This window comes from Crocodylus siamensis, chromosome 3, assembly GCF_052110815.1.
Source record: "Crocodylus siamensis isolate JL-2025a chromosome 3, ASM5211081v1, whole genome shotgun sequence".
Lineage (NCBI taxonomy): Eukaryota > Metazoa > Chordata > Crocodylia > Crocodylidae > Crocodylus > Crocodylus siamensis.
Genome location: NC_143397.1, coordinates 59,885,163 through 59,898,806, shown reverse-complemented (window position 1 = coordinate 59,898,806; position 13,644 = coordinate 59,885,163). Strand labels below are relative to the sequence as shown.

Genomic DNA, 13,644 nt, shown 5'->3' with positions numbered 1-13,644 from the left:
GCAGGCTGGAGAAGGGCACAGGCTGAGAGCAGAGCAGCAGATCGGGGACGGTTTCTGGAGGACGCCGGGGCACCGCAAGGCAGCGGCAAAGCCTGGGACCAGAAAGCAGCGCCGGGCCGGGCCGACACGTCTCTCCATCGCCGCCCTGCCGGCCCAGGGCGGCGCCAGGTGCCACGCGCCCTGCGGAAACACCATCATTCCATTCCCGCGAGCCAATCAGCTCGCAGCGCTTCCCGCCAGCCACCAATGAGCAGGCCCCTGAGCCAGTCTCACCAATGAAGCCGCTCCGAGGGGAGCAGGGGCGGAGTCTCTTCCTTTCCCGCCCCGCCCTCCCCGAGGCGGGGCCGGGCAAATGAGCCGGGGCTGCCTCCCGCTGATTGGATGTGGGGGGAAGCCGGCTGCACTCCCATTGGCTGGCGCTGGCGGCTGCTCGGCAGGCGCTGGCGGCGGGGCAGGCGGCGGCGCGCGGGGCTGACAGGTGGGTAGCGCCGGGCGGGCGCCGGGGGCGGCTCCGGGCTCGGGGCTCCGAGGGTCGGTGCTGGCACGAGGGCGGCGCGTGGCCCTGCCCCAGGGGCCCAGCCCTAAGGAAACGGGGTCACCGCTGTCCTCTAGGATGGACGGGCATGCCTGCGTGCGTGTGCCTGTTCGTGGTGCGTGTCCGCGCCCGTGCCCGTGTGTGTGAGTCCTCCCGCGCGCGCGTGTGCACCCATGCCCTCATGCGCATACACGAATGTGTGTGCACGCGCACGTGTCCATCCATGCCCGTGCGTGCCTGTGCCCACGCGGGTGGGAAGCCGCGTCTCCCCTCTTCTGGGAGAGCGCGAGCGCATTGACCGCGTGGCTGCACGAGAGGCTGGATACAGACTCACCCCTGCTGTGGGCTGAGCTGGTTTCACGAAGCCAGACGGAGCGGGTCTTGGTACTCTAGCGGTGTCACGCTGGGCTGCCTTGAGATGCCGCCCAGGGTGGCCTGCAGGGTGCTGGGCCAACGCTAGCACACGTTAGCTGAGCTAACACGTGCTGCCCTGGCGTGGCCTTTCTTTGCAACGGAAAGGTTTGCTTGGTTATTCTTCTGTAGTCAAAAGACAAGCAAAAATCTTAAGAACTGGCATTTTCCAAGGGGTGTGTTGAGTCTGCCAAGGTTAAGAACCACGGGGTTTGGGTACTCGTGTTTGCAGGGAGGGAGGGAAGACCTGGCTTACACAGTTTCTGCTGCAAGGATGATTTAATTTAAAAATCAGCTGTCTTTTCACCACCCATGTTAATTCACAAAGTCAGCCATCCTTTCATCCCCAGGCTCATTAATCTATTTCTAAATTAAAGCTTAGTGTATTGTCCCTTGCACTATAGACTTCCTGCTTCCTAGAGAGGAATTCGTATATACTTGGAAAGCCTTCAGATGCTGTGTTGATGTTTTGTCACAGAAGCTATTAGTTTCTGTGCTGTTGGGCAAAGTCACATTTCTAGTATTTTTTACGTTCCGCTGTCATAGACTTGTACTGTAATACAAATTAGTGAGATAAAAATCAAACTGGATGACATTTATCCCATCTTTGTTCTCACTTAAACTGGATTCTTTTTAGTTGGGCAAGTTTCCAGTTTCTCTAATTGTCCTATAAGGCTTATACTAATTTGGACAGGCTAGTTAATTCTTTTGGGCTACTTGCGTTGAGACTAGTATATTTTCCTGTTCGCCTAATGTCTGACTTCTTGTAGGTCAGTAATGGTAACTGTCAGTAGTACATTAAAAAAAAAAAAGTTGTACTGTACAGGGCAACTTAGCATTGTAAAATTGGGAATGCTGATTGCTTACACAATGCTTTCGTTTAGTCAAAGCAATCTTGACATGCGGTTCTTTTTGGACTTGAACTTTGATATGATAGTCTGCCTCAGGCATCTTGCAAAGCACCTCCCCTCACTGTCTTTTGTGAACATTAGGACATAGCGAAAGCACTTGGGGATAGGGGACCTTTGCAGTCTCCCTTTTTCTGGCTAATTTATGTTAATGGCGTTGGACATTAAAACAGTCTACAACTACATTGTCAGGGTACTTAAAGTGCAAGGTAGGTAACTTTTCTAACGTCAAAGTTAAGATGTCATAAAGTGAGCTCCTTTTAAACTTGGAATTAAGAGGCAACTCTGGATTAGTTTTCTATTCTTTTTTGCAAACTCATTGGAGTCTTACAGATTTGCAGTGATAAAGTTTTTCTGGATGGCAGTCAGCCTGTCTGGGTGAACTGAATGCTGTGTAAATATGACCAGTGTTGTATTGTGGTTTTAAAAATGGTGAAGTGCAGGAATAGGAGCCATATGGGACTGCTGGCCCTCAGCCAAAATTCCTTTGAATATTTTTCCTTGAAAGGTGAGCTGGTAAGGTACACAAGTCCTAAAGAAACTAGGGTCACTGTTCTCAGTAGGATGGAGCAATACCTCTACTTCTCAGTGGGCTCATCTACACGTTCACATTTATTGTCCAGTAACCAAAATTGGTGCGTTACTACACAGTATGTCCATACTGTGCAGTGAATATGGTAACTTACGCCGACTTGCGTGTAAAATTGATACCCAATTAATTACTGCACAGTAACACATGTAGATGCCTTCTATGCAGTAACATTGTGTGTGTGGACTGATTTGGGACTAACTTTAGTCCCAAGTCAGTCTGTATGTAGGCATTAAAGTGCATTAACGCTGCATTTGTAGACACTGGCCTTTTCTCGCTTACTGCACAGTAGTCTACCTCACAGTTAATTTGAGCTGGCATAAATGCATGTGTAGACACGTCTAGTTATAACAAAGCAATCTTAATAAAATGGTCAAGGTTAGGGAGGAAAGAAAAACATCTCTCTCTTTTCAGATTTTCCTTGCGTACCAGACTGAAAACAAACCATTTCTGATTTTTTAAAAAATTCAAGACCAAGATTGCTTTAAGTGGGTACGAACAAAATTTCTATTGGTGGATTAAGCATAATTAATTTGAAAAAAAAAATCCACTGAAATAAGTACATGCATGAAGACTAGAAGGTAAAACCACTCAGAATGCAGTGTGTGGTAGGGTGCGGTACAAAGAGTGCTTCTGGGTTCATATTCCAGATTCATAGTCCAGGTCTCATTTTACTTTTGGTTTTGAAGTTACCTGGAATTACTTAGATAGAAAAAGAGACACTGGGGCCTATCTTTATTTTAATTGTAATTGTAAAATTTCAGTATACAGGGAAAAGAATGGAAATCCTTCCAGATGCAGCTTCACTGGCTACAAAACTGAAAAATACTCTGATCCAGTACTACAGCATTGAAGATAGTGAATGGCGGCCTGCCAAGAAAACAGTAAGTGAACTAGTCTTTTTGTACTTAATTGGACTTATTTTCTTCATATTAACATTAGTGCTTTTTTTTTTTTTTCCCAATCTTTTCTTTACTCACTCCAAGATAATGGCAGGTTATGCTTTTGATACGTTTACCCACAGTGCTTTTGGATAAAGGTCTTTTTTACACAGCAGTGTTCTAGGGTTGCTTCAGTTTAAACCCCCAAAATTAATTTCCATTGCTTGTTTGCAGAAGTATTTTACATCCTTACTTGCATCTGTATTTGGAAGGTTCTAATAGTTCGAACAGTTCTCCACGCTTAACTATATAAAGTTTGGGATTTCCCTTGAAAGGAAGTGTTATTTAAATGTAATTTCAGTTCATTTTTCTTCATCTGAAATAGGCTTAGACCAAAAAAACTAAACTATCTAAATCAGTTGAATCAAAAATAAGTATTTTGCCTCTGAGCAATAGCGGGTTTGAAGTCTTAAAAATCCGCTTCTCTTTTGGAACAGATATTAGTGATGTGGAGTCAAGTACTTTCCAAATCTGTTATTTACAAAATATAAGAAAATCCCATTTCTTATAACTGGGGAGGGGAAAGGGTAACAGCATAAAGACAACTCCCTTCTTGCAGAAACCAGTGAAAGGATATTTGTCCTTTTCTTAGATGCAGATGTCTTACACCACCATGTCTCTAAGGCTCTCATAATTTTCACTGCTCAATATACAGTTTCCTTTGACTGTTCTAGTCCTTAGGATTGCTCAACAAGGTCTGGAAATGTGGACTTGTATAACCTCATTTTTAGTAAGCACTCTTCTATATAAAGAAGCTATCCATGTAATAGCTGAGTGAAGTTACTGCCTGACACCTGTGTCTAACTCTGAACACTTACACCTCAGTGATCCTGAATAGGGAAACTTTGCCTTTTGGGATTATCTCCCAGACCTGTAAAGAGTTTTATTCTTTAATTCTTGTTGCATGCCTTCAGAAACCAGGCACAAAATTCAGCTCAGCAGTTGGATAAATATTTGGTGAAAGATGAACACTGTATTCATTAGAGAGAGAATAGAAATTCCAGAATGCTTAGGTCACTTTCGAAGTCTTGGATGCAGAAGGTGCAGTGTGATACTTAGTCATATTTGGATGACTTATACTCTTAGTATTTCAGATAAATCAGCAGAGCCATAATGAAACTGTTAAGATTTTCAGGTACTTGGCACTGCAAAACTCTAATTTAAAATGGTGCATTGAATATTACCATTTTCTTTTTGGATTTAAAGTCCAATTAAGCGTTTGTAATGAACAGTATGCTTTTGGGAAAGGATCTCTGAAATATGTGCTTTTATTCCTAATGCATGCGACACAGGGAAGCACCTGGATAGTAGACTGATGGTCACTTTAGAAAAGAGCATAAGTTAATATGATTATATCATTACTTCCTTTTTTCCCTCCACTTCCCAGAAAGATGCAACCGTGTGGCGCAAGCCATCAGAAGAATTCAGTGGATATCTGTAAGTTTAGTTTCGAACCGGATAAAAGAAAAAAAAGTTTCCACAGTCCCACAAACTTACTTCATAGAAGTTTGAAATGAGGGAAGCAGGAGCAGGGGTTGGAGACATTTTGCCCCGCATGGCCAGGACTTGCATCCCAGCCTCCTGCTTCAAGCTGCGTATCCCCACCCCCGCAAACGAGGGTAAGCGCAGGCATGAGAGAGCAGCAAGGAGGGCTGCAAAGGAGGGTGCTGTGGAGCAGACAGGCAACTTGGCACAACTATGTGTTGCCCAGTCCCTTGTATCCCCCTGGCTGGATCAGACCTTCCTAGGCTGGATCCAGCCTCTTTGCAGGTCAGATCTGGCCCACGGGTTCTAGGTTGCTGACCGCTGGGTTAGATCATCCAGGCAGTCTTCCTCCCAGTATAGAACTAATCTCTGTAGTATATTTCCTATGATATTATTATGTAATGCTTTTATCTTAACTTGAAAATAACTGGTATTGACAACTTGGGGGAAAAAACCGTGGTTTCTTCAGAGTCCCTGGCAAAACTCTCATTTACTTCAATAGGTATAATTTCTTCCTGAGACTCTTCAGAAACTGATCTGCTGAACTTGGGCTATGCTATCTGCCTACAGGACTCCCCATGGGTTTGAAAATTTGGCATCAGGGATGCTGTGAGACTGCTCCCCCACCCCCAAATTTTCAGACCTGTGGGGAACCTCATGGCCTGGATGACACAAGGGCAGGGGTATATGGGAGGGCATATGGCCCCTCCAACACAACTGTTTGCTTGATACTTATTTTCAGGTAGTAATGTATTAAAGTAAATGTATACTAAAGCTAGCAGAAAGCTTATGAAAAGATTATATACTTACATTTCAAATGTACAATCTTTAGCTACAAAACTCAAGGGGTGGTAGACGATGTCACCAACAGAATAGTAGATCACATTCGCCCTGGTCCATATAGATTACACTGGGATAGCTTAATGACAACCATGGACATTGTTGAAGAGTTTGAAGAGGTAAGAAATCTTTCTAATTTATAAAATGATCTGGCACTCTTGTGGTGGGAGGGAGGAGGAAGTGGGCTGTCATTACAATGTCTTTTTTGTTTTTTTAAGACCACAAATACAGTTTTTAGGGAGTACTCTCTTCTATGCTGTAGATTTTTTTTAAAGTTAAAAGACCAGCATACTTTGTGAAACTACAGCTTCACCTGTTCCAAATAGGCTAGCCTCAGGAGGTATCAGGGCTTTGTGTGGGGAAACTAGAATAATAATGTATGCTGAAGTGTAAGACTTGCCAAAAGAGTAGTTTCTCTGCTGTTTCATTTCGGACTTCTCTGAAGTCTGCAGTTATTGGCCATTGGTTAGACTTATCCTGACTACTAGGGACCTGTGGTTCAGAACTTCAGAGCCAATAGATTTTTGGCTTGTACATTGTTTAATAATTTTTTGCTTTAGTTTTTCAGTCTCAATTTTTTATGGTCTTTAATAACTACATAAACTTGAAGTCCTTCTAAAAAGCCGGTGAAGACTGAATTCTGTTTTGTTGCATTTCAGTTTTGTTTCATTTAAATGCAAATTTGAATAAAGTGGCCTTTAAACTGCAAACTGAGCATGCCGAGTATGATTAACTGCCTCCAGATTTGAGAACCTCTAGGGCATGTCCATACGAGTGCGCATGTATGCTTTGCGGTGCTTCAGATGTGTTGATGTGCCACAGCATGCATTCAGCACACATGATAGGATTCGCTGCACTGCATATTTGCAGGGTCAGGTGACACAGTGCCATGGGTTGAGTGTGGCCAATGGGCTTGGGTTTGAGCAATCCTGGGCTGTAGCCATCTCTAAAATGCATAATTCAAGATGAAAAGTGCAGTGTAAGTGCAAAAAAGAAAAAAAAGCCCACAACACTTTGTTCAAGAGACTCATTTCATATGAACATAAATTATTTTTTTAAACTGATGTTGGTTGTTTTTTTTGGGTTTTTTTCCCCTGTCCCCCTTATGAAGAACTGTTGTGTAATGCGCTATACCACCGCTGGGCAGCTCTGGAATATCATAGCACCAAGAGAGTTCATTGATTTCTCTTATACTACTCAATATGAAGAAGGCCTGCTGTCATGTGGTAAGGCATCAGTGACCACTGCTTGTTTCTTGTTTTGTGGCATGTCCCTGGATTTGGAGTTAAGCACACATGCTATTCCTTTCCCCTTCAGATAAGATTTAAACACACACACAGAGGATAGTTGCATATAGGGGTGCTGTGTAGATCAGCTTAACTGATATTTGTACACTGCTGTTAATATGAGTGCCATCCAAGAGTATATTAACATTTGGAGCAATTACAGGAGACTAATCTTTAGTACCATGGGAAAATTATGGCAAGTGAAGTGCACAGCCCAATGTTACACTATTAATCAGATGGAGCTGGATTTAGAACTTGCTTATATATGGGAGTAAACACATGGTCTTATGCCAAAAGATTCTGCCTGCCTGTGGAAGAGAGGGAGGAATGAATGTACAACTTTGATTTATTTAAAAATAAGACAGAGAACAGTATCCAGAAATTTGGCTGCTGAGCTAAGCCTTTTTAAAGGTGAGACTGGCACTTCCTGTAATATTCGTATATAGAAGCTTCTGCCTTGTATTTGCTTTAACTGGGTTATTTCACATACCACTTTATCTTGGTTTAGTTGGTTAATTACCCAGCGGAATACAGCTTTATGAAAAAATCTGCATTCTGTTTTGATCATTGGTGAAAAGTGTACTGATATGCCAAAGAGTGCAGTTGGCTCCCAGTTTGGATCATAATTCCTCGATTCTTATGGCTATGTTCTCTGACTTTTTTTTTCCCATTCCATTTTCTTTTTTTAAATAAAAACTAGGGCTAAGTCTTGAATTTGGAGAAGTAAGACCTAATTTTGTCCGGGGATTTAATCACCCCTGCGGTTGGTTCTGTGTCCCACTTAAGGACAACCCTGACCAGAGTCTTCTGACGGGCTTCATCCAGACTGAACTTCGAGGGATGCTGCCGCAATCTGCAGTAGATACTGCCATGGCTAGCAGCCTGGCTAATTTTTATTCTGACCTCAAAAAGGCACTGAAAACGTAGTCACATAGTGACTTAGAACTCTGTGCGTTTCTTGCAATCATCTATTTCTTCCTCTCTTTATTATGCTGAACATGGTTTAGCTGCTTACTTCAGAGGCTAGTAGTATTTTTCCAATTAACATCAGGAACTATATTTAAGAGGGATTCAATTTTAACAGTAACATTTCAGGCTGATATCCAGCAGGTATGTAAATATTTTGCTTCTGCACTTAAGCTTGCGTTTCCTGCCTTCTGAAAATTACAGTATGGCCATACACTTTTTCTAGGAAGCAAGGGATTTTGTATCTAAAATATGGGCTAAAACCTGATAATATGAAGTGACCTCTACACTCACTGAAGTTGTGAGTGAACAGCACTTGTTGTGTGACAAAATATGGGCCTTCTCTGCTGGCAGCACCTCATTGCAAATGTAACTTTATATTCTTTGTGTTTAAGGAATGGACAGGTAAAGATCTTAAAGTGTTTGGTCTGTACATGCGCTTTTGTAGTTTCTGTATGTTCCAGCTTATTAATCCATAATTATTTTAATAATGTCTGTTAAGGCTTACCAAAGGGATATTAGGTATTAATCACTTTATAATAGAGTTCTTATTTGGGAGTTACACACTTGCAACCTCAAATGCCCGAGGTCTTGGCTTTTCATAATGTGGTTTTGTCTGTTTGTTAAATACCATAGCTAGCAGAAATGCGCTTGCAGCCCATCCAAAGCTTGATGAAGGCTCAGTAGTTTTTCCATAATCCTGAGGGGACTTTTGATCAGGCCCTTGTTTATCATGCTATAAATTCCTGCTGCATCCACTCATCCTTGTACACAGTCCAATTTTTTTAAAAAGCAGATGTGTATTGGTGACTAAACTTGCATTGAAGACTATATGGATAATGTTACTAGTTTTAGAAGCACGTCCCCCATACCCTTCAACATAAGAAAAAACAACACTGAAAACCCTTTTTGTTCTGTTTGATTACATCCTCATATTGGTTGAGAAGTTTACTGCTACAGCAGGACAGAGGGGCTGATATGGCAATGGTGCAGCATATAGGTTTTCCTTGGTTAAATGAGGGGGCCTTCTCCAAAATGAAGACTAACCTGGAATAGCTCTAACCAGATTAAGAGCATGTCCATCTATGCTGCAGATATTTGTGTGTCTGCCAGTTTACACGGAAATACCTCAAGCAGCTTGGGTATTGCTCAAACTGTAACCATTGCTAGGTCAGAGCTCCCTAGGGGCTAAAAGACCTAAAAAGATACTGGAAAAGTAGTTGGGTGATGAGCCTATGCCATCACAGTTCCACTGCTAGTAGTACCAGAACTAGCTTGAGGATTGCCACACGGGTAGCAGCTCGTAAGGAAGTGACTGCAGCAGTGTATAAATCTATGTAAAGATGCTTCAGAAACTTAAGTAGTTTAAATGGGGAAAGATGGAACTTGAGAACTTGGATATCCAGAAACAGAAAAGCCTGTGTACAGAGTAGTTTAAAGCCATGTAGGGACTAAGGGCCACACTTAAGAGGTATTTAGGCACTTCATTGCTTTAAAAAAACACAAACCAAAAAACCCCAAACCTCCTACTACCTGCATTGTCAAGGACCTGTATAGATTTACATATCTTATCCCAAGGGTTGGTTGGTCGTTTTTTTTATACATCTTTTACTTTGAATGGAGTGGGAGATCACATTGCAACCCATAAAAGATTAGTGTTTAACAGGTACTTAGTTTGATTAGGATGTAGCTGTGTAGCCAATGCAGGACGTATATTTGAATGCTAGCATTTCAGCTACCAGTTGGACACCTTCATGACTGACAGACAATAAAAGGCTGCTTGCAGACACTAAAAACAAACAAACAAACAACAACAAAACTTTAAAACTTGCCATGTTCCTATGCCAAGGTGAGCAGAGGCAGCATAGTAGTTGGACCTGGCTCACCCACCATCTGCTTTAGTGGGGCTTTTTTGGCACTTTTATCTAAAATCTGAAGCATCTGATGTATAGAGATGCTGCAGAGCCAGGTCGAAGTAATGCACTGCTTCCGGTGAAGTGTTTTTTAAATGTCTGAAAGCAGCTGTAATGTATCAAATGGGTGGAAAGTGAGAGGTAGTATATTCAGCAAACTTAAAGCTGTTTCAAGAGGAATACTCTGATCTAAGCAAACCAACTATTTTGGTTTTCATAAAACTAGTCCATGGTGGGAAGAGAGTCAAAAAACAAATTCTGAAGGAAACCCAACTTTCTTTCACAGCATTTGAAAGAACATAAATACTAAGCAATTGAGATTTGCTCATTTCATTGTTCAAGCAGAGAGATATATTTTTTTAAAGTGTTTTTTCTTAGCATAAATAAGGACATTCGTTTTCACAAACAGCAAGCCCAGATATCTGCTGTGGCACAGAAAACAGGAAGCATCAAGTGCTTTCATCTTCTCTGTTTCCTGTTATCCTATGGTCCCAAAGGAGACATCCCTTCATCTTTGGGTGCAAAGGAACTGGACAAAGCCATGAGGAAAGAGCTGGAGATAGATTTTTCCATATAATTTCCCATGCAGACCTTCCAGCCTGTAGGCAGATCACTTACTCCTATTCTTATTCCTTCCTAGCTCTGTAGACCTTTGAGGTCTTTGGCTGCTGTCCCAATTTGCCTCCACCTTTTTCTGTGAAGGGCATTTTTTTTCCTGTTGCTGATAATTCACACCAGAAAAATCCAGCTTACTATGATACTGAGAAATCAGTACTAACCTGGACACATTTCCCCTCATCTCCAGAGGGATGTGTTGTAAGGACAAAGGTCAGTGCCAGAGGCCCTAACAGCTCAGCAATATTGGAATGGCAGCAGCTGGTATCTAGGAGGAAGCTCTGTGAAACCCCCTATAGATGCTTTAAAAATATATTTATATAAAAAAAAACGTGAGCAGTGTTTTTTAGGTAGCCTTAGTATCTCTTCAGGACCTAGTATGTCCAAATAATTGAGGTTTACAATATTTATCTTAGAGGGGAATCATTCTGGCAGTTCTCATTCTTTCTGTCCCTCAGAGTTTGCACTTTGGGCCTCTTACTTACAAAGGCACTTTAGTGCTTTGAGGACACAGTTCAAAGGAGCACAAAACCCCCTTTTGTTGAAGGATGAAATGTGTTGTGATGTAGCACCTGGCACTTTACAGTTACAGTTAAAGATTATAAGGTGCGTGCTCCAAAAAAGCTGCCATTTCAAGGTCCTGATCAAATGCCTCTTGTAATCACTGGATATTTTTACGTAGAGTTTAGTGGAATTGCTTTGGTCTTCCAAAGAAAGTAGGCTGGCAAAAAAAGTACTTGAAGGAATACATTTTCTTTCACAAGTCTTCCACAAGGAAAAGAAGAAGTCCAAGAGTTTAGGCATGTTCAAGAACCATTCTACCTGCATTTTCCCCATAATGTAGAAAGTTTAATAGCAACATAACATCTCTAACAACTGGGGATCTAAAGACTGCTCATCTCCTGCTAATGCAAGTCAAGTGTTAAATAGGTCTCTCAGGCTGCATTTTATTAGTTATCAGTGGTCAACAGATAGAACTGGACTAGCTTTGTAGTACAACATGTACCTACTATTGATGCTTTCATTAAGCAGGAGGTACATATTTTATGCAATACAAACTCCCAATGACAGTGACAGAACTGTACTATGAATGAGATGGTCTGACAAGATGCTAGCCTGTGCAAGTAAAAGTAGCCAATTACATTTCTGAAACCAGGCAAATCACCAAGAATAAATGTACATTGACTTGTAGGTATTTACTAGGTCATATACAGATACGTTGATGCTGTTGCTAAATATTATGTATTCATCACACAATAGTATGGCTACAGTTGTGGGAAACTTGATGTACTTGTAAGTCTTAATGTGTTCTCAGGGACCAGATTTCTCTCCTGTCTATGCATAGCTAAAGTAGTGAGGAGGGCTGGGGATGAGAGCAAGGACTTCCATTCCAGACTCTCCCCAAAACCTCTCCTAGTGGACTGTGAACTGAGCACATGGGGAACAGAGAAGGTTGAGGAACTAAATGCCAGCCACAGATTCCTTAGATTGCCATCTCTGTGCAAGTTTGAGAGTATCCCTGTAGAGGGAGCCAACAACCTGACTGGAGAAAAATACATGCCAGCACTTATTGTACAGCTCTGAAGAGGGGGAGGAAAGAGGAATGTGTAGAAAGCTGCCATCCTTGCACGCAGAGTCAGCTTTAGAGGTGGGTGACTGCCCAGGGCGCTGTGGTCAGGGAGGTGCCAAACACCTGGTCACCTCTCCTGATCCCCATCCCAGGCTGAAGAGGCAATAACCAGTCCAGCCCAGCAGGGCACCACCAAAATAAAAGTTTGTCCAGGGCACCATTTTCCATAAGGTCAGCTCTACTCACATGGACTGAATTTTGTTGGCAATCTGCAAGAACTTCATCCACCTAGATCTTTCATGTTGTGCAAGGAGCACAACAATAAATACTACTTTAGTCCTCTAGAGTACTTCCAAAACAACTAGGCATAGATAACGCTATTCAGAACTTATTCTATAGGAGCAACAAGTGCCTAGAAATAGAAGTACAGGCCACCCCTGCTTAGCTCTCTTAACTGGTTCCTGAAAAATCAAGCGTTAAGGGAAATGAACATTAAAATGAAATTGAAAGTATTTGACGACCCAAGATTGTGACTGCAGTTGTTTTCAATGACCGAAGTGAAATCAGGTATCAGTTTAAAATGAGCATTATAGCAAAATAGCATTAAGTGAAACAGTGTTAAGTAGGGGTTGCCTGTATATAGAATTACTGACTTAAGGTTTTTAAAGGGCTGCTTTTGTTTAAAGGGGTTCAGTCCAGCTACTAGTTTAATGAATCTGGGGCTCTGCATGCATAGTCCCTTGAATGTGTTTCGGAAAAGTGGTTAAGTATAGTAAAGTAAACCTGAAAACTGTCTTTCCTTTTTTGCACTGCACCCTTAAATCTTTGCCGTATATAAAAGAAAGAGCTAACTCTTTCATATTCTTGAAGCGTAGACTTTTTTAGAACAACACCAAAAATCATGAGAGTTGGCAACACCGAGCCTTTTGACCACCTTGAGTTAGGGCTAGATAAGTCTGGTCTCTACTGCACAGTTCTGGGCACTTCAAGTAAATCATGGTTTAGGTCCTGTTCTCGAATGGTGTTTTCTCTGGACTTGTGTTCCATTATTTGCCAATTTAAAATGCATTTGATAGTTTAAATGTGTGGAAAGAAGTTATTTATGCTGCCTAAAGACTTGCACAAAAAACATCCACACAAACACCAATACTGTTTTCTTAAATCATAGAATCTTTATTCTGAGTCAGTTGTTTCAGGTTTATTGCTGGCAAAACGGGTGCAATTTGGTTAAAGCCAATCAAGTTGCACCCCTTTTTATCAAGGTTGAATTTAGTTTGGCTTGATTGTGAATTTACAGTGTGTAATTAAGGATGTATTTATTTTTTGAATGATTGTACTGTAAATTAAAAACATGAAGTCTAACACACTTGTGACTTCCTGTCATCAATGCTTTCCATGGGGCCCAATACATGGACAGTTAGGGTTGGAAGGTGTGGCAAAGTGGGGCTCCCAGACTAGCCACAAAGCTAGCTTCCCCACCTGCCTTTGGGTACACTGCCCACCTTTCTCCTGCCACACCCTGATGAAACATAATTAAGCTGTTAATTAGGCAGGAGGCTGCCCATTATACATCCTGATATTGAGG

General features: G+C 42.0%; 1 protein-coding gene across 2 annotated transcripts; it reads left to right on the top strand.

Moving 5' to 3' along the window:
• Window positions 1-390: 390 nt before the first annotated feature.
• On the top strand, window positions 391-13,416 carry STARD4 (StAR related lipid transfer domain containing 4). 2 transcript variants are annotated; one of them, XM_090038370.1, is made up of 6 exons: window positions 391-478; window positions 3,208-3,327; window positions 4,772-4,821; window positions 5,702-5,828; window positions 6,821-6,935; window positions 7,696-13,416. In XM_090038370.1, the coding sequence occupies exons 2-6, from the start codon at window positions 3,223-3,225 to the stop codon at window positions 7,920-7,922; spliced, it is 624 nt and encodes a 207-aa protein (XP_089894496.1). In that variant the 5' UTR covers window positions 391-478; window positions 3,208-3,222; the 3' UTR covers window positions 7,923-13,416. The 2 variants fall into 2 exon arrangements, with proteins under 2 accessions (XP_089894496.1, XP_089894495.1); XM_090038369.1 differs by lacking the exon at window positions 391-478 and adding an exon at window positions 557-650.
• Window positions 13,417-13,644: the final 228 nt, after the last annotated feature.

What these genes read in the sequence shown, in the direction of transcription:
- STARD4 (XM_090038369.1), top strand. Translation starts at nt 624, where the DNA reads ATGCCTGCGTGCGTGTGCCTGTTCGTG. An exon ending in CGTGCGTGTGCCTGTTCGTG is followed by an intron (nt 651 to 3,207) that starts GTGCGTGTCCGC and finishes GTAAAATTTCAG; the next exon opens with TATACAGGGAAAAGAATGGA. An exon ending in GGCGGCCTGCCAAGAAAACA is followed by an intron (nt 3,328 to 4,771) that starts GTAAGTGAACTA and finishes TCCACTTCCCAG; the next exon opens with AAAGATGCAACCGTGTGGCG.